We start from the raw sequence: 20,483 nt of genomic DNA, 5'->3' as shown, positions 1-20,483 counted from the left end.
AAAATAACATTTTGAAGAAATTAATAAAAAAATTATACAAAATGATTCATATATAAGCTTATGGAGGCTTTTTGACCATTGTGAATAAGTTTTAAAAATATATTACCAAAACAAGGTTGTTTTGAGTTATATATGGGTGGTGTTACTATGAACTATAAAGACGTCTGTGTTACGTGTAAATAAATTTTTTTATAATTTTTTTCAATAAATATGACGCCAAAATTTTATGTGACTCTATTTGAAAATCGTTCAAATTAATAATGACACCAATTAAATCATTATTGGTTTCAACTATTTTTAAATTAACGTCGCGTGTAGGGTTGGGATCGCATGAAAAAGAAAATATCGTTATAACTTCTAGCGATCCAAATTTTTTCAATTTTCAATTTTAATTTTTATTATGTTGCTATTAACAACATGGACTTTGAAAATTTAAATATTTATTAAGCTATCTTTATTTTTCTATTTTTTTTTTTATAAAAGTAGTCGCTATTGACCAAATTTTTTAAAAACAAATCTGTCTAATTTATTCTTTTGAAAATCTTTTATATTTTTTTAAAAATTAAAGTGATATAATTCTTTAAAAAGTTTTAGGTATATTTATTAAGCAAATCTTGAATATTTTCTTTACCATTTTTAATATATTATATTTATTTATCAGTTTTTTTTAAATAAATAGAAAATTTGGATGTTATTTTTAAATAAATCTGTCATAAATTTATTTAAAAAAGACTATATAAGGTCGCTATACTTTTTAAACAAACTAAAAAATATATGTTATTTTTTTTAAAATTTAAGGTATATTTTTAAACATATATTTTATACTTTTTGTAATTAAGTTATCTTTATTTATCATAATTTTTTAAATAAATTAAAATTTTGGTTGTATATTTTTAAATAAATTTGTTATAAATTAATTAAAAATAAATTTTTCATTCACCATAGCAATAAATGTTAAATCTTTTCCATTTTAAAAAAAAATTTAAGATATGTTTTTGAAAACTTTAAGATATCATTTTTAAACAAATCGATTATATTTTTAAAAAATAAAAATGATGTAAAAAAGGTGTTGCTTTAATCATAGTGACACCACCCGTACACAACTCCGAAGGAATAATTTTTTAGAAATAGTCCATTTTAGTAAATAATTTCAAAAATTGATCCACAATGGTAAAAAAGCAACTTAGAGAACTTTACTTGATTAGATCCTAAGTATTAATTATTTGAATTTTTTGTCTTTTTTAAATATTCTTTTTATATTTTTGATTTTGTAAGAAAAGTATTTCACTTTAATCTTTTATATCAATGGAAGAAAAAAAAAACTAAATTAAATATTTTTATAAAATTAGAATTTAAGAAGCTCGTGAATTACGTTGACCAATACTCACAATTTTAAAGACCAAAATAGGAATTTGGTACCTAATCTTCATTGAGAAAGCCCTTCTCAACAGTGGCTTGTTCCGAGGCATAAAATGCCGGCGTTTGAAGGCTAAGTCATTTGAATTCTCAAATTTGCCCCAAATAATGATTCCCTTTGACCTTCACTTGTTGCGTGTTGGACAGTCCCAGGGTCATTTTAGAGATGATGACAAAAAGTAACTGCTACTTTTGGGCATTCTCAACTCAACGACCCTTCTGTACTTCCACTTCCACTTCCACAGTATTAATTTTGATCACCTTGTTGGAACTACAATTTAAAAAGACTCAGCAACAACAACCCTTCAGAACAAACAATAAGATCACTTGCTCCCTTAAGAAAACAAGACAAAAGGTACTTCACATTTTTCTGTGTCTCAAGAATCTTGGTTAATCTTTTTCTTCTTCTCTTTCTTTTCTTTTTGCATCAATCATCATGGCCAAACTTGTTTTTTGGAATGGATTGTCAAGAAGTGTTGCTGGGCATCATTTTTTGGACTAGGAATTGTCCATAATGTAGATATTGCCTTGATAATTGACCTGGTTTGCGATTCTAATAGCATCTACCATGGAAGAAATACTTCCCCTCCCCTTTGTTTGAATGAATTGGGTGTACATTTTTTTGTTTGACTTTTTGGTTCTTAACAAGAGGTGGTTGGATTTGACGACTTTGGCTGAAACCAAAATGTAACGAACAGGGATTTTATGACAATCAATTGGCAAAATACCTTGGATTCTATCTCGAGTCATTATTAGTAGACTAGTTTTGGTGGTGCTTGTACATGCTTCTGTTTTCTTTCTGTAATTGGACTTGTTTTTAACTAATTATTTCTCTAATGTTTGTTAGTAGTTGGACTTGTTTCTGTAATTGTTGGATTTGTTTATCCTCTCTTGCTAGTTTTCAAGATTTAGTAGTAAGTTAACATTTCTGGAATTAATGCAAGAATCAACTTGCTAACATGTCCAATTGAACATCTTCAAGAATCCTCCGAATATTTATTTTGTGCATTGACAAAGATTCCGAATCATATGCAGAAGAATGGAGCATCAATCTTTTGGTGGAAGGGCCCAGAGACCAAAAGGAGCCAACATAAAGCAGGCATTGAAGGTGATACTAGTTTTGGCTGTTGGTGCTTGGCTGTTATATCAAATCAAGATATCAAGAAATAATGATACAGAGAACTATAACGAGCAAACCAAGCTTTACGGAGGATATGATTATGAAGCTATACTGCTGGGGCGTAAGGGAACCTCATCACGGTTAGTTGAAATAGCTTTTCCTGACTCAGGAAATGTAGATTCTGAACAAGCCAAGGAAGATAAGGCTGAAGAAGTGTTTGGACATATCAATGAGAAATTCAGCAGAAGAGAGGGAAAAGAAGTGGATCTTGAACCTGAAAGTCAACCTGAGGTATCAGCCGAAAAGAAAGACAAAGAGTCGTCCAAGACAAAATCTGGAAAGGTTGGTATAGAATCAAGGGAGCTAGGTCACAAAGAGCATGGCAATGAGAAATACCCAAAGAGACCAATAACAAATGATTCTGTACGTAATGACAAAGAAAAAGAAGTACAACACAGGGAACAACTAAATGATGTGCAGTTTAGAATGAATGCTATATCAGATTTCTCAGAAAAGGAGAATGATGGGGATGAAGCGCACAGAATTAGAGAAAAGGAAACCCGGGTGCAGAAAAATGTGGTGGAGAATGCCATAGATGCTGCAGTGAGAGAGGAAATAGATGGGCTCCAAAGCTTTCATGATGAAAATGGTGTCCCACCTGATGTTTTATAATACTGAAATAGTGTTTGGCCAGGCACACATCCTGCTTGAAGAAAACATTTCAAATGTTGCTAAAGGAAGGTGGCTTCAAACAAACATTTATGAAGTCACATCTGCAGAAGATAACACTGTTGAAGTGAATTTGGAAGCATCAAAGAACGATGCTGTTGAAGAAGTCAATACAGGAAGTATTACTCGTGTTGATACTTTAGGCATCAAACACAATCCAGAAATTGGTGAAGATAGGTAGTTTGGTTTTATAACATTATGTTTTTCATCATTGTAAACACGAGTTCATACATGCCAGATTTCATTACAAAAAGAATTGACAGAGCTAAAAGGAGTAAGCTCCTAGGCTATAGAGGATGTCTTTTTTCTTTAATTCATGACTATGTATGATGTAATTAAACATAGAGAATGTAACGTTGCAGATCTTTTCCTTGAAGAGTCACTAGCTGCACATATTGTTCCAGGTTTCGCTTAGCTATCCAGCTTTCTTTTTCTTGGATTTGAAAACCTGTATAGGTTAAGATCATTGTAATTGTTGTGATTTGTGAATGACACTTTTTCAGCTTTCTTTAAGCAGCTTAACCCTCATTGCAAATCCCGTGACAAGGTGTTCTGGTCCCAAGATTTCTAATATTATGAATGGAGAAAACACGTTTTGGCAGTTTTGTTTCTCTACGTAGGTGTACTCGATTCCTATTAGTTTAATCGTTACGTAGAAGTAGATTTTAGATATATATGGAGAGTACCTCAGACAGAAAACAACAAGACAATTCAGCATTGGCATGTCAATGTTATTAGATGATTGTTAATGGTAAGTCCTATAAATTGGTTCGCAGCTACAACACCAACCGTGATAACAAATAAAACCAAACACCAACCGTGATAAAAAATAAAACCAAGAATAGATCAAAATCAGATATGCTAACGCTATGATCGATGGTACTGGTTCGAATAACACCAATGGTTCGAATCTCCCACTAATATAACATTTATCGATTAAAAAAAAACAACTTTACTTTGAGGTAACAGGTGATGCTTTGTTCCTAAATCTTACCTTTTTTTTTTTTTTTGTCTGAACGACGTACTTCATAATGAGAATCACATTTGGAAGTTGCAATGCGTGGTTGGCTTGGCTGTAGTCTGTACTTAATCCTTAATAATTCAAAAAGCTGAGAAAAAGAACATAAAAAGAGAGCACTTTAATTGCATTCAGCTCAAAATTTGGCAGAGCTACACGCCCACACCTACCCAACAGTTGCCAGTCGTTAGTTAGATAGAGCACTACATTGATTGGGATTCTCTAAAAGGAGATCGATAACCCGTTATGCTATTATTACATGCAAAAATGTTTGTTCAACACCCGGATACATCCGTGTATATAGTCATGAGGGTAAAGAGAGAGAATTGGGAAGAGAGAAAAAAGGAAAATGTGATAGCTATAATGAGAAATGTAATGAAAAAAAGAGAGAAAAATAAATGTACAAATTACCAATGAAAAAAATCAGGACTGATCTGGGACCTTGTAAATTTCTTATTAGGCTCATGAACACCAGTTGGTGCAGATGTGGAGTCCACGTACCAGATTATGAGCTCTGATGCAAAAGCGCCAGGACCACGCATGCATAAGCAATAGCAGATGATGGTCTCTCCTATGGATCAACAATTTATAACGGTGGTCTCATGATTTTTTCTATTACAATTTTCTCTCCTCAGGTCATAGAAGTTAGAACTCCTAAAATATTGTCCAAATAAAAAAATAAAAAAATTGAGATTAAGAAAATAAAATTCAGCGCTCCAAAAACAGACAAGTATCACTTGTAAATTTAACAAGCCTACCAAGATTGTGAGCCAAGCAGTAGGTACATCGAAGAAAACTAAAAAGAAAATGACAAAGAAGAGACATCCAATTCCAGCTCAGAAATGATACACCCTCCGAAAAGTTTTGGACGAAAAATCCTTCGAATGCTTAAAACTTAAGAATAATAAAATTTAAAAAATATTTTATTTAAAATATTTTACAGATATAAATGATTGAATGGTTCGAAATACTAATTCGGACATAGCATTCCTCATTCCAGCTATATTTATCATATAGTAGATTTGACTCCTGATTCATTTTACAGAGAAAAAGTACTACCGTGATCGCTACGTCTTATGTGTCATGTCCGAACAAAAATGGGCCTTAAACTCCCAAAATGTAATTTGACACCTAGCAAGAAAGATAATAAAGAGAAAAACATATGAATTAAAAGTGATATAGTGTGATAAGAAGAGAAAGATAGGAAAAAACAATGATCATTAATAATTAGGTGTTTGAAAAAATGGAATATTCAAAAATCATTGCTTATGCCTGAATGTGGTATATGTATGCAAATATCACACACGAATAAGATTCTCAATCCTCAGTTACAATTACTAGATTTTATTCTTACCCCCTTGAAATCTTGAATTAAAAATAATATATACTGTAATTAACAACAGAGTTTACAGATAAAACTTTCCCTACTTTCTAGTAAGCTATCCATACCTAAACTTTGGTCATCCTCTCGCCAACTAGCCCACTAATGGAAACATCTGCTCATGGAGTATATATTACTGAAAAACAACATTTCAGTTTTCAAGTAAAATCGACACAAGCAGAACTATAAATGATTGTAAAATCCCCAATGATAAAATAAATTATTGTAGAATCTTCAATTGGAATTTGTTGTCAGGCTATAAGCAGGAACCTTAGCAAGTCTTCCTTCTTTCATTACCGATCTTATTCTCTCCACCTCCTTCCACAAGCCTCTATTGGCATAGATATTCGACAACACCACGTAAACACCATCATTCCAAGGTTCCAATTCTTGCAAATGCTTAGCTACCCACTCCGCCATGTCCACACTTGCATATTTTTCACAAGCACCCATCAAACACCCCCAGACCACCGAATTTGGCTTCATGGGCATTTCCTCCACCATTCTTCTGGCCTCTTCAAGCAATCCTGCTCGACCGAGAAGGTCCACCATGCATCCATAATGCTGCAATTGGGGCGTTATGCCATAAACATTCTTCATCATATCAAAATAAAATCTCCCTTCTTGAACTGCCCCTCCATGCACACAAGCACTAAGCACTCCAATAAAAGTCACATAATTCGGCCTCACCCCAGCCTCCCTCATCCGCCAGAAGCACTCAAGCGCTTCATTTATATGTCCATGCATCCCATACCCCACAATCATCGACGTCCACGATGACACATTCCGTTCCTCCATCGTTGCGAAAACCTTGTAAGCCAGGTCCATCCTCCCACACTTGCCATACATATCAATCAGCGAATTCAACATCAAAATGTCAGTCCTCTCAGAACCTCTAGCATGGAAAACACATTTACTATGCAACTGTAGAGCCAGGTTGAGATCACCAATGTTTCCACAAGCCGAAGTGATGCTAACTATGGTAACACCATCCGGCATAAATCCACGCCTCCTCATATCGATAAAGACACGAATCGCATCCCTGGCGAGACCAGCCTGGGAAAACCCACCTATTACAGCATTCCAAGAACCCAACTTCGGGTCAGGATTTTCGTCAAACACCATACGCGCACTTCCAAATTCGCCAGCTTTGAAATACAAGCTTATAAAACCCGTTTCACAGTACTCATTACACTGCAGTCCAATCTTGATACCAACGGAATGAAGCTGTTTCCCAAGCTTAACATCAAAAACCTGGCACACGGCCTTGAGAACAATGGGAAGGGTGTAACAATCGGGCAAAACCCCATTCCGCAACATGAAAACATGGATCCGAAGTGCATCGCGTGGAGCCTCTAGCCTCGTGTAGGATCTTATAATATTGTTCCAGTTAAACGGCGCCGGATTGGATATCAAAAAATGCGTCCTTAAAACGTGACCATACACTCGGTTTAGCTCTCGCACTGTAGCGCAATTACACAAATGCGTAGCTACCAGATCGTTTCCAGAATAATCTAGAGCAGACCGAAACGCAGAGTTTTGGGTACAGAAACGACGACGAGTGAGGAATCGAAGTTGCAACAATCTCCGCATAGACATAATAATAGTACCGTGCTACTGCTACATCTACATGCTCCAATAACGAACGATAAGCGCGAAAGAAGAACGGGCCTGTATGTGGACCAATTAAAAAGTTAACGGGCCTGGGCCCAAATGGCCCGAAATGAAATTTATAATTTAATAAATAAAATAACAGAGAATTGGATTTGGAGTTACCTAGTTAGATTGCAGGGCCTGCAATGTGAGTTATTTGGTTGAAGCGGAAAGTGAAATCGTAAGTTGGAAGATGGAGGAGGAGGAGGGAACGGAATCAAAAACGGTTGCGGATCAGGACGAGGACGATTCTTCATCGACGCTTCTGGATCTCACGAGTTACCAGCTCCATGACCTAGACTCGGTCGAGTTGCCACCGACTCTCACCGAGTTGGACCTCACCGCGAATCGCTTGTCCACGCTGGACCCGCGCATAGGGAACCTCTCCCATCTGAAGAAGCTTTCGCTTCGTCAGAACCTAATCACCGACGCCGCCGTTCAGCCTCTCTCGTCCTGGAACGCCATCTCCGCTCTCGAGGTACTCTCGTTTATTACCGTTCTGTTTGGATGGATGCTAACGAATTGCTGAAAACTCGTTTTTTGTTTTCTGTACAGGAGCTCGTGCTGCGGGATAATCAATTAAAGAACATCCCTGACGTCAGCATATTCGAGAAGCTTCTGGTTTTCGATGTTTCGTTCAACGAGATTAGTTCGCTGCATGGCTTGTGCAGGGTCTCTGAAATCCTCAAGGAGCTCTACGTGTCCAAAAATGAAGTCACCAAGATTGAGGAGATCGAGCACTTCCATCAGCTGCAGATTCTTGAACTCGGCTCCAATAAATTGCGGGTTGGCTAGTGTTACGGCGTTAATTGACGGTGTGGTTTGTTATTTTCATGCAGTGTTTTGATGCTTTCGTCATGTGTGATTTAGGTGATGGAGAATTTGCAGACTCTCACGAATTTGCAGGAGCTGTGGCTCGGGCGTAATCGAATTAAAGTTGTGAATCTGTGTGGTCTCAAGTGCATCAAAAAAATTAGTTTGCAGAGCAATCGTCTCACTTCAATGACAGGATTTGAGGTATGCCCTCTGCCAACGGGGTTGCACTCAATTTGAATCCATATATTTGGACATGCTGATGAATGGGATGGTTTTTTTTTGGGTTAAAGTTAAACTGTTCATTTGGGCACTATAGTTGTTCCAATTTAATGTGTTAGTTACCAACACTGGTTGTCGGGTAGTGACTTGTGTTTCTTAATCAAGTTGTCCAGGATCAAATCCTAGATTTGTGTACTAAGATTAAATGTTTTTAAAACATGGACCAAAAATGTTTATATTGTTGACTTTTATATATCTACTTTAATTTCTAAAAAAATTTACCATGACATTGCATAGAAAGTAATTTCAAAAGTTTAATAGCATCAAAATATTTTCTATGGTGTTCTTGACTTCTTGACAGACACCAAGCTTAGCTTTCTACGTATATCAGGGACTAAGTGAATAGTTTAACCTTTTTTTTTCCTATTGATTTGATTGATGGTTGATAATTTATTTTTGCTCTTTTTGGGCTACAGGGTTGCATAGCTCTAGAAGAACTATACATAAGCCATAATGGTATTACAAAAATGGAAGGGTTGTCTTCATTAATCAATCTCCGGATTTTGGATGTATCGTCAAATAAGTTAACTTCGGTGGATGACATTGTGAACCTTACACAGTATGTCTACTCAGTTTCAAGTCTGACGGATAATTTTGTATTGTCTTACATTGATAAATTCATTGTCTCATTTATTTTGTTGCAGATTGGAAGATTTGTGGCTTAATGACAACCAAATAGCATCACTCGAAGGAACTGCGGAGGCTGTTGGTTCGAGAGAAAAGCTTACCACCATCTACCTAGAAAATAACCCATGTGTACGGTTATATTTATTATTATAGCCTTACATTTTTTTTATCCTTAACTACTTGACTATTGGACTATATGTTGTTGTTTGTAATATACTGTGAGTGCTATTTCTTTTTTAGTGCCTTTTTCACTAGTTTCAACTATCATATAATATTGTTAGAGAATTTGTTGTACAACATGTAGTTTCAATTAGAGCAAATTAGCGCCCATTAAGTGACCTTTGCTGCTCAGGTGGTCCTACCTGGCTCGAATAGGATTTTACTTCCAGTGGAGAATACATGTGATTTAGACAAAAAAATAATAATAATATTAGCGCCCATTACCATTATGAACAAGGAACACATTTTTATAGCACAGATTATTCGTGTGACCGTAGTTTTACACAATTCAATGTAACATTTCTTCTCTATTCCATTTGTGGCTTTGACCTGAGAAGTAAATGAAGTCTTTGTAAAAGTGTCATTTTTTTGTTGGACTGTTAATTTTTATTTTTGAATTTAATTGGTTTCTAGGAAGAAATTTCCTTTGATATTTATATATATATACTCCATGTTATTCATTGTCTGATGTTTCTTCTTTAGGATATCTAAGTTGTACCATGTATTTCATTGGAAACTGATACTGTTTGTTTCTTGCAGGCCAAGACACCCAACTATACTGCAACCCTGAGGGAAATCTTCCCCAACATCCAACAGATTGATTCTCATGTATTTTCTTAGAAGTTTTTTGGCTTCAGCCTTCTTAAAAACAGTTGCCTTGAAGCTTTGTCTTTACAAATTCATTGGTAAGTTTTATTTTGTTCTCTGTATGCTTCATTCTTGGTAGCTATGTTATAGATTGCATTTTCATTAATTTCTGTGAAGCCTATCATACTTGCAGATTCTGGTTTGAAAGATTGATGATTTGGCTCCATTCAGCTAATGAAGAGTATGTTTATCAACCATTGCACGATATTGGGGTCTGATCATTAGTAACCTGACCAATGAATATGCTTGCTATATTTTCCTTGCTTTGCATATCTTATGTCGTTTTTTTTTTGGCAACTAATTTTTGAGAGGTACTGTAACGCTTTACCGGGTTAATTATATTTTCATTTGTGGTATACGGAGGGTGTAGTTTACTGCCTATAACTTCCATATAAGATAGCTCTACAATTCTTGCAAGACTTTCCTTCCCGAATATTCTTCCGCTGGATGGTTATTAGAATTTGTTGTAGATTAATGGATATTTGAATTGAAAGTCATAAAATGCAAGTCATCTAAAATGGATGGGTTGATAAATGTTTAGAGGTTCATTGAAATTTGTTTTACTGATTTCTTAACAAGTTAATATTTATCATCCTTAACATCCATATTACTTAACTCTACAATTCTCTTGGAGACTCTCCTGAATGTTCTCTTGCAAGATGCTAGATAAATAGTTGTGGGAGAATGTTCTGCATTTTTGGTCGAGTAACTCTACATAATATAAAACAAAAAACACAATTAAATAGAGGCAATATATCATTCTCAATTATTTGATGAACTTCATTATTAAAATAAACGATGTTTATAAACATGAGACTAATCATGTTAAATAAGAAAATGAACCTTAGTTTAGGGGTTGAAACAATATGTACTATGTTATTGTAATTTTTTTATTGATAAAAGATATTAAATAAAAAAAAAGTGAGAAGACATGTTACCATGAAAAATATCTTCTTTAAAACATTTTTATATGATTAACAATAAAACTTTATGTTGGAATATTTAAATTAATTTAGCAACTTTATGTTTAGGGATCAAATTTGGTTTTTAAATAGGGAATACAAAGGTCGAATTATTAGTGCTAAAGATTTTTTTTTGTTTATAACAGTTTTATTTTATTGTTGTTCATCTAAAGTTATTATACAACAAATATTTTAGGTCGTGCATTATTTATAATAAATTCTTATTTTATACAATTAAAATTTATAATAAGAATATTTTTAATATACAAATTGTATTATAAATTAAAGTTGTCATAAATAAATATTTTAAATATATATGTTATGTTTTAAATTTAAAATAAACAACTAAATTATTATATAAAGTTATTTTTAATTATTTGAAATCTCTTTAAAAATAAATATTGAAAATCATTTTAAATATAAAAATAAAAGATAATATATTGAAACACATAAATAAAAAGTGAAAACTTGAAAGCAAATATACATATAAGTATAAAAGAATGGTAATTTGTCATGATTGATAAATTTTTTGACTTGTTGCATGGTAGTATATGAAATGTACATTAAAAATTGTATATTCTAATTTATAATAAAATAGTATTTTAGCATAAGATATGATGAATATATATATATATATATATATATATATATATATATTATACAACAACAATTTATGATAAATATGTATAATAAATAATTTGAATTCTAATACAACATTATATTTAATTATTGTCATTTTTTTTTGAAAAATTATTGAAATTCAATTTCTTTCTCTATATAAATTAGAATAATTATCTTTTGATAGATTTTTTTTTACAAATAGTCATTTACTTCATTTCAAATAAAATCTGATTGAGAATACTTGCTAGAATATGGCTATATTCTTTCAGGTCAGCATTGATAATCGAAGCCCTAGCCAAACCATGGGCAACAAAATTTGCTAATATTGTTCTACGTGTACATATGATATGTGAAGATGTCACAAACTACCCTTTGTGAATCTGTTTCAATAGAAACCTTATCCAACCCAACTTAATGTTCTTGCCTTCAAAAATGTTCCAAAGTACCAATTCCATAGTTGTTTTTGTCGTTGAAGAAGGTTGCGTCTAGGTTGCATTTGACGGTTGCCACTGAGTTTGCTTGCTGGGTTTCGATTTAGGATGGTGTGTGTTCGTTTGTTGTCTAGCCAGGGTCCATCCACAGACAAACTATCTCACTGCAGTTCCATTCCATACCTTCCCATAGTACCAACTTCCTACTAGTCCAGATGCTTAGAGTAGCATAGCAAATTCAGAGGCCTGTCTAAGTGTCCCACTTCCCAAGTGCATGAAAGGCTACGCGTGTGTTTGTTTAAAACGTAAAAAATCACGTTTAACGTGAAAACTATTATTCATTATTTCCAGTTAAACATGATTTTTTACGTTTCAAACGCGAATGCAAACACATGCTATATCCTACTACAATTCATCATTATAACAAACTTTATAAATCATACACATATTCTATTAAAAGAGACATTTTAGATGATCATCCAAAAGAAAATCATGAGAATGTAAATCTAAATTGAACAATATCAAATCATTATAAGTTATATGTGAAATAATCAATAAGCAACAATATATAACCCTTATATATGCATATGCATAACATAACCTGCAGATCCTTCATACTCATCACTTGGTTCATTAGTGTCGATTTTAGCATCTAAGAGGTTGGTGGCCCATTAGCTACGAACTTTATTACAGCCAATAAATAAATGCAACGAATTTTCGATGTTGTTGTCACATACCATGCAACTTACGGGATAGTGAACACATCTACCATGGAGATTTGATCTCATGGATATGCAGTCCCTACAAAGACGTTAGAGAAATATGTTGACTTTAGACAGGATGGGCAACTTCCAAAGCAATGTTCATTCTCCCTCTACTTTTAAGTGTTCAACATTCAACACCTCGTTAATGTACCCATGATATGTTGATCGTACTGTGTAGCAATCATTTTTACTCCATCTCCAAACACATTGATCTTCCGATTCAAGGTTTATAAAGGGGATGCGTAAATTAAATTGCATCTCTGTTGACCGATTCAAAGATGATGTTAATTCAGTCAATCTTCCAACCCTATGGCACACCCTTTCCTTATTGTATTCTTTAGCCACGCCTCCTTCCACATTGGAATGCTCTCTCCATTTCCCACTTTCCATTTGCATCCTTCTGAGATAATGTCCTAGGCGCTCCAAATGCTTCTCCACGACTAGTTAGGATTATGGTGAGACATTTATGACTGAATTTTTAGGAAGAAATATTTGATGAGTGTTTTTAACTGATTTTTTTTTTTTCAACAATAATATTTTCAGATATTTTGCTTAATTTCTCATCTCTTTTAATATTTTTTTTATTTTATATTGAATTCAGTATTTTTTATAAAAGATTTGACTCCTTTAAAATGAAACCTCATCACTTTAGAGAATAAAATATAATAATAACTGTTTCGATTAAAAAATTTAACAATGAATATTATAGTTAATTTTAAATTTTGTTGTACATGTATTTGATTTTATCACAATTCTTTATTTGTTGATTTTTTAATCAACAATTATTATTACACTTTATCTTCTTAAGTGCACCTTTCACTTTAGAGGAATTATATTATTTTAAAAAAATATTTAAAAGTAAAAATAATATCATATTATAATATAAATTATTTAGTAAATTTGAAATATGATTTATATGTTAAAAATATTTATAATAAATTTTAATTATAATTCAATATATTTTCAAAATTATTCATTTATTATAAACTTATTTATATTCAGTGTTTGAAAGTACTATATTTCGAATATATATATATATATATATATATATATATATATATATATATATATATTTGTGATGAAAAAAAGAAATGAAATTGATATGTAGACACTAAACATGATTAATTTTATGATAGAATAGAATTCCAACACGAAAGTGAATGGTGAGTATGAAGTCTGACTCTATGGCTGTGCACACTTGATTGTTCCTCTGTATAACTCAAAAGGTGTGTCTGTATGATAAAACTAAAGTCAGTTTTGCGATTTTATTTTGTTAAAGTTACTCTTACGGTTTTTTTCATTTTAATTATCATGGTATATAAAATAAATGTTTACCTTATACACATATTAAATTACTAGTTAAGAAATAATTCAAGAATATCTTCATTAAAAAATAATAGTAACTATTAAAATTACTCTTTTTTCAGATGAAGATTTAGATTTATAATATGAGATTAAATTTTTAAGAGGAAAATTAACCATGTCTCCATTTTAAGAAGGAAAATATGTACTACAAGAGAATGAAACTAATTTCGAGAAATAGACTTTTTGAGTTTGACGTAATAAAATTGTAATTTACACTTTCTCAGAACACATTAACTTGAAAGAGCCTCGGCTGTATCAGAGTATCGTGCTAGGAACAGTACTCTTACACTACACTTAAATTAATGGTTCCTGATAAAAAAAATAATAATAATAATGATGATTTTTTATGAAAATCCTTTATTTAGTCAAATTTTATGCTTTTATGGTTGACCTAAAATGAAGAATTTTCATTTATGTGATCAATCTCAAGTCAATTGGCGGGGAAGAAAATACGAAAGGCCCTTACCAGAGAAAATGATTAAAACAAACAATTACTAATTACAGTTTACAAATACTAATTTGAATCATCTTAGTCGTCAATAAAAGCATCATGACACAACTTCCCTTAAGTTATTCTTTGATTAAGAATATTACTGCTGATACCATGTCGTGTTCATTGGTGGTTGAACTTCTTAGGCAAGTTGTAGTTCTTTTTAAGGAACTTAGAAGCTGTGTCATCATTTCGATGGCACAAAACCCGCAGAAGGGTGTTTGGTTCTTTTGGACTCCATTGACCAGATGTTGTGGGCAACGGCAAGTGTGATTTGGCTGAAGAATCATACATTTCCAGAATAAGCTCACTGAATAGCTTAATCAACTCTTCAGTATCCATGCTGAACAGGGGAAGCACTTCTTTAACAGTGGTAGAATGTTTTTCTATCAAATTAGAAGCTAAACCATCTCCATTGGACCAGAACAAATCAGTGAGAAACTTCAAGTCTTCTTCTATTATGACATGGTCTTCAAGAGAGAAAGCACGTGCTGGACCCCCAGCTAACAAAACCAACAAGAACCCATCAAAAGAAGCCTTCATTACCTCAATAATCACATGTGTTATGATTCTGTCGTGCACTGTTGACAATATGTTCTTCAAGCATTGGTTAAGCTCCTCAAGAAAAGGCTCAATTCTAGTGGATGAAACTTCACCAACATATAGGCCATCCCAAAGAACATGACGTAGATCCTGGAAAACCACTTTGTATGCCATGGCCTCAGAGAGTTGATGGATACCTTCCACAGAAGCAGCTTTAGAAAGCTTGAAATTCAACCCCTTTTCTGTACCATTTTCTTGAGTGGATTTAGAATTCCCAAGACGAGAAATTGTCCTCTTTTCCAAAACCCTTAGTCCCATGCCAATGCGCTGCATGGTATTTATGCGAACACAGAACTGGGGCAATTCAAATGAGTTGTCTACGTTTGTAGTTCCACGATGGAATATCCTTCTCTGAGTTACTTGTGACTTCTCTTTTCTCCTGAATACACCGTGAAATTTTGATCCTGCCGAACACCGAGTCAAAGCAGGCATGATTGGGATGAAAGTATTGCGGTTCCCTGCATATCATATATGAAATTAAAGCATGGTCAATATTGGGACTATTCAGTAACTCTTTTGGTTATATCAAATGCTATGGAGTAAATATATACCACAGCCAGATTTGGCCTTCAAGATGTATTGTTGGAGAGATTTGTCGAGAGCAGACACCAATTCAGGAAGCAATACTGCATGCATGGGTATTGGCAACTGAAAGAACGCTCCCACAGCGTCATCTATGATTCCTAGAATTTCAAGAGCCGAAGGAGCAAAGCACTCTTTATTTGCACGTGGATTCCATACCTGCAGGCAGTAGGTGTCTAGTGTAAAGCATTATTTAGCTTCAAAATCAAGTTTGTAGAAGAGAAGACACTAGATACACCAGCACCCCAAAAATATACAAAGAAAAATGCATTTAATTTTAGAGTAATGAGTAATGACACAACAAAATAATCCCCAGATTTCTAATATTTGATTCACAGTAACCTAGTATTAAGAGAGAGAGATGAGGGATCCGTTTATTCCAATCTATCCAATAACTTAAGTTTTACATAAAATTTTAATGATCCAATTGTTGAATTTAAAGTTCTTGATGCATAGATCAAATTTGCAAATTTTTAAAAAAATTTAAAAATCATTTAATACTTTGTTTCATTAATTCAAATTGACAGATAATCATAAAATCATTTTATCCTTCAATTTGAATTAATATAACAAAGTATCCAATAGCTTTCAAACTTTTTTAAAATTTATTAAAAACCTTAAATTCAACGGTTGTATTGTTGAAATTTAATGTAAAACATGAAATATTAAACGAAATAAGTTTAGGTAGACTTATTCTTGAAATAAACGGATTTCTCCTCGTATATATATATATATATATATATAAACTTAGGCATTGTTCCATCTTAGTTTGCATGGTATCTTATATTTTACAAATTTTCTCTTGACAAAGAAAAGAGGAAGAGAAACAAGCATATTTTTAAAAATAATTTTGACTTCAATTAGATGATTATCAGCAACAAAATCTGGCATACCTCTTCTTGTAGATTTCTGTCAACACACTCCTCCAGTGTATCCACTCTGGTCTTGATCCATGACTTGACCAGATTGATAATTACCGCTTCAGCCTCATAAGGACACATCTCCCTTATAATGGATTTTCCACCATCTTCACTGTCAACTGAATCTTCCACTGCTATCTGTACCAGATCTTTCTCCAATTTATCAGCTGCCATTAACATTTCTACAGCATCAGGAGTCAACTCTGTAACACTCTTGACATATTGCTTCAACTCATGACCATAACACACGTGAAGGGTAGCAACTGCAACACCAGCAGCAAGTGGATGCCATCTCTTCAGTATGGGACTAAATATTGCCTTCTCGTTAAAAGCCAGTTCACTGATGTCTCGTGCAAGAATGGAGAGACTTGGAAAGACTTTATCCTGTTGTTTAGGTACATGCTTGCTGTTGCGACAATCCAGTTTCTCCAATTTCTGCTTAAAAGGAAAAAGTAGTCAAGTTGTTGCCACCAAATTTAGGTAAATAGCTTTGTAAAGATTCATAAGCATTCAAACATGTACCCCCGAGGTGGTGTATAACAGTACGAGTAAATCAATTGGTATGCACTTAAACATTAAAATTAAACTCTAAAGAAAGAATGTAGTTAGAATGGAATGAGTATAAAGGTATCTCACACTATCATTTAATCACAATTTTTATCATGGTAAATGAGTTGATTTTTATATAATTACTTTTAAAGTCATACCTAAATGATTTATGATTAGTCCAACAGTATAAAAAACAATGCATGAAATTATAGTCTTAAAGAAAAGGATTGTTAGTGCTACTGCTGAGGGAGGGAAGTTTGAATGGTGGAACTTGCCTGAACGAAAACAGCATGCAAAGATGATGTAATATAATTTTCAACCCTGGTGAAGGATACATCAGCTTCTTTCCTCATCCTATTACACTCAATAGAGATATCTTCTGCCAAAATCTTTGCAGATGATACCGCAAGAGAAACAACACTTTGCATTGATTCAATATTACCATTATGGAAAGCATCATGGTAGGCAATGAGCCTTTCTTCTGCCCAACTTAGCATCAAATTCAATGTGGATTTCAAGGATTGTGAGTAAAACGGATCCTTCATTGCCTTGGCTTCTTTCTCAACTTCTGCCAGTAAATTACTCGATGCAAACAGCAGATCATTTTCCACTTGACCAGTGGCAACATACCGTTGAAACAAGACCCAGGAAAAACAAACATTATGCAGCACGTCATTCATTCCAAGCATAACCCAGGTCGTCTTAATGAGCTCTAAGACCTCATCAACCTCTTCTATCACACAGGTTTCGTCATGATTATCAAAACATGCTTCTAACAGAGTTTGGTAGATCCTAAGGTTCAGTGGAAACCCATCAGCCCAATGGCATGTCTCAGGAACAGGCCCCTCGAGTGCTCTCCAAGCAAGAGACAGAACAACACTCCGAAGTGCATGCATTGATTCACTGTCTTTTCCAATATCCATGGGTTTCTCAAGGCCTTCATGGATTATGTGCTGCAGGCGCAGTGCACAAGTATCTGCCTTATCTAATGGCAGGCTAGGATGCAAGAGGAGTCCTGCTTCAAGAACCTTCAAATTCCTCCTTAGCCAAGCCTCGTACTCTTCTTCACTAGGAAAATCTGAACACTTGAGCTGTTGTATTAGCTCAAGCGGCAGAACCATCGATTCTATTCGTCTTCCAAGCTATTTTAAGAACAAAGACCTAGTCAGTTAGCTACCATCAAGTGAATATTGAAACTTCAGAATTTAGTCTACACGTCTCAAGGTCACTTATTCATAAAGGAATAAAACAAATGTAACATTTTTCTGGCCAAACATAATAACCATTGATCCTTGAACAAAAGTAGACAAGTCAAGATGGATGGAAATCACATTTCTCATCTGAGTCCCATTTCACGTCCCTTTAAAATTTACAAGGTAAAAATAATAATAATAAATAGGACTGAAAATATTACTTTTCATCCATGGATCATTTTTTAATTGCTATCACAGAAGAAAAAAAATTCACAAATTATTACGAATTCAAGTAAGGTGGCCTTTTTATGAGTTACTTCAGAAGTATATTAGAGCACAATGAGACAAAATTAGTGTTTCTCTATTGATGAGACAAGAGAACAAAAATGAACAAGTGATTTCAGATAAGAGTAAGTTCACTCTTTTCTTAAATTAACTCTAATTAAAATTATTAATAAAAAAAAGTGGAGCAGAAGGAGACCTGGCCTGCAGCTACTCTAAGGAGGGCACGCCTGACCCTAGTGTCAGTCACTTCCGAAACCCTCATCTGAACTCTTATCAACTCCCCCGTCGTCCCCGCCCGTCTATTCCCTGACGACGTCGTTCTCAGACCCAGCTTCTTCTTCACCTTACTCCTCGCCGTCGACGTCAGCGACCTGTACAATGACGGCGACGGATTCCGTCTATCTCCTCTGTTAGAGTCAGAGTGCGACACAAACGTCAACGGCTTCGCCACCGAACTCCGGCAAGCTCCGACGAGGATCTCGTAGGCCGTTTCCCGGAGCTCCAGTTCGGATAAATTGGGAGCCGCGTCGGCGAAAGGGGAAGGAAGAGGAAGGTCGTCGTCGTGCATGGTGTTTTCGGGAACTCTTGTGGATTAGCATTGCTCTGATTTGCTTAGCACAGATAATGAGAGGAAAACTGGAGTGTTGAGTGCGAGAGAGAGTGAGTTTGTGTGAAGATTGGATTTGTTGTGGTTGCTTGACTTACAAGGTTTCGTTTTGCTTTCTCATGGAAAATGAAGCTGTGTTTTGAATCATTCAGTTTGTGTGCGGAGAATTTGCGTGTTGCACATTTCGAAGCAAGATAAAGGAAATCTTAATCAGGATCAAATTTATTTCACATTTTTTTTGCAATTTCTTGTAAATTTCAGTTCCCTTGCAATCTACTATTTAGCTAACTTGCTCTATTAATATTATGATTAAAACTTAGAATTCAACAAAAGAAAAAAGTTAAAATTTAGAAGACAATAAATCGTAAATGTTTCTGCTATTTTTATTTAGAATTTAAAGGGAAGAAAGAAAGACAGCTTCAAAGTTAATTCATGCAAATCTCCCAAACACGTGGTCGAAACAAGGTTGAAACTTGACTTATGTCCATTTGGGAGAGTGATCCACAATACCTTGATCTTCCTTGGTTGAAACGGAGTGATGATCTTTGTGTCAGATTGAACTTTGAGAGTATTTTGGGAGATAATATTTTTTCTTTTGAAGCAAACCAAATCAACTTAAGGGAGATAATATTTAACAAATGTTATCAATAACGAAAGAGGAGTTGTTTTATAATGGTTACTTGATTGTAGATACGCATCTTATTTTGCCTACTTTCTTAACAAAATATTCTTAATATTATATATCCTTTTTCCCTTTGGATAAATTATGTTAGTTTGCGCACATCCGAGTCATTGCATATAAGACTAGGCATCAGACAGGTTTGGATTCAAAATGTCTAATATGAACTAACCCACATATTATAGTTTAGACTCATTTTCATCCAAACATTATTTTGAGTTATGCAAGGTTCAGGTTGAATAGGTGTTGGGTGGATTGGGTCAGATTTAAATGATTTGAACACAAATACGATTAATAAATTTTTTTAGGCCTTTTACATTTTTTATAAAAACTTAAAAATTAAAAAATAAAAATATATCATAATTGTATAATTTTATATTTTTAATTCTAATGGTCAAAGTGCCAAACACCCACTTTTTTATTTTCAATTTTTTATGACCCAAAACTCATATTAAATTCATATTTTTATTATAACCTTAAAATCTTACATTTACTATTCAATTTATAGTTTTTTTAAATTATAATA

At 33.8% G+C, this 20,483-nt stretch overlaps 4 protein-coding genes across 7 annotated transcripts; 2 read left to right on the top strand and 2 right to left on the bottom strand.

Moving 5' to 3' along the window:
• The first annotated feature begins 1,823 nt into the window (after positions 1-1,823).
• LOC109804346 (uncharacterized) lies at positions 1,824-3,641 on the top strand. The gene is made up of 2 exons (XM_020366163.3): positions 1,824-3,199; positions 3,231-3,641. The coding sequence occupies exons 1-2, from the start codon at positions 2,456-2,458 to the stop codon at positions 3,444-3,446; spliced, it is 960 nt and encodes a 319-aa protein (XP_020221752.1). The 5' UTR covers positions 1,824-2,455; the 3' UTR covers positions 3,447-3,641.
• LOC109804050 (Tetratricopeptide repeat (TPR)-like superfamily protein) lies at positions 3,073-7,573 on the bottom strand. Of its 3 annotated transcripts, XR_014431790.1 has the most exons (4): positions 7,441-7,573; positions 5,733-7,335; positions 5,343-5,414; positions 3,073-4,937 (listed from the first exon to the last, which is right to left on the bottom strand). XR_014431790.1 is itself a non-coding variant. In XM_020365799.3 (2 exons), exon 2 carries the CDS (start codon positions 7,261-7,263, stop codon positions 5,899-5,901), a length of 1,365 nt encoding a protein of 454 aa, XP_020221388.2. In that variant the 5' UTR covers positions 7,264-7,335; positions 7,441-7,573; the 3' UTR covers positions 5,650-5,898. The 3 variants fall into 3 exon arrangements, 1 of the variants encoding a protein (XP_020221388.2); XR_002240207.3 differs by lacking the exon at positions 3,073-4,937 and having other exon boundaries at positions 5,189-5,414; XM_020365799.3 differs by lacking the exons at positions 3,073-4,937; positions 5,343-5,414 and having other exon boundaries at positions 5,650-7,335.
• Positions 7,433-10,323, top strand: LOC109804051 (Leucine-rich repeat (LRR) family protein). 2 transcript variants are annotated; one of them, XM_020365801.3, is made up of 7 exons: positions 7,433-7,795; positions 7,873-8,103; positions 8,188-8,334; positions 8,829-8,971; positions 9,057-9,168; positions 9,799-9,944; positions 10,024-10,323. In XM_020365801.3, the coding sequence occupies exons 1-6, from the start codon at positions 7,511-7,513 to the stop codon at positions 9,877-9,879; spliced, it is 999 nt and encodes a 332-aa protein (XP_020221390.1). In that variant the 5' UTR covers positions 7,433-7,510; the 3' UTR covers positions 9,880-9,944; positions 10,024-10,323. The 2 variants fall into 2 exon arrangements, with proteins under 2 accessions (XP_020221390.1, XP_020221389.1); XM_020365800.3 differs by having other exon boundaries at positions 7,434-7,795; positions 10,040-10,323.
• A 4,112-nt stretch (positions 10,324-14,435) lies between these two features.
• Positions 14,436-20,309, bottom strand: LOC109804383 (protein unc-13 homolog). The gene is made up of 5 exons (XM_020366197.3): positions 18,868-20,309; positions 17,469-18,335; positions 16,618-17,079; positions 15,694-15,883; positions 14,436-15,600 (listed from the first exon to the last, which is right to left on the bottom strand). Exons 1-5 carry the CDS (start codon positions 19,237-19,239, stop codon positions 14,663-14,665), a joined length of 2,829 nt encoding a protein of 942 aa, XP_020221786.1. The 5' UTR covers positions 19,240-20,309; the 3' UTR covers positions 14,436-14,662.
• Between the last annotated feature and the right edge of the window lie 174 nt (positions 20,310-20,483).

Source organism: Cajanus cajan, chromosome 2 (genome assembly GCF_000230855.2).
Source record: "Cajanus cajan strain Asha chromosome 2, NIPB_CcT2T_4, whole genome shotgun sequence".
In the NCBI taxonomy this organism is placed as follows: domain Eukaryota; kingdom Viridiplantae; phylum Streptophyta; class Magnoliopsida; order Fabales; family Fabaceae; genus Cajanus; species Cajanus cajan.
The sequence above is the reverse complement of the archived record's forward strand: the minus strand, read 5'-3'. Positions and strand labels throughout refer to the sequence as shown.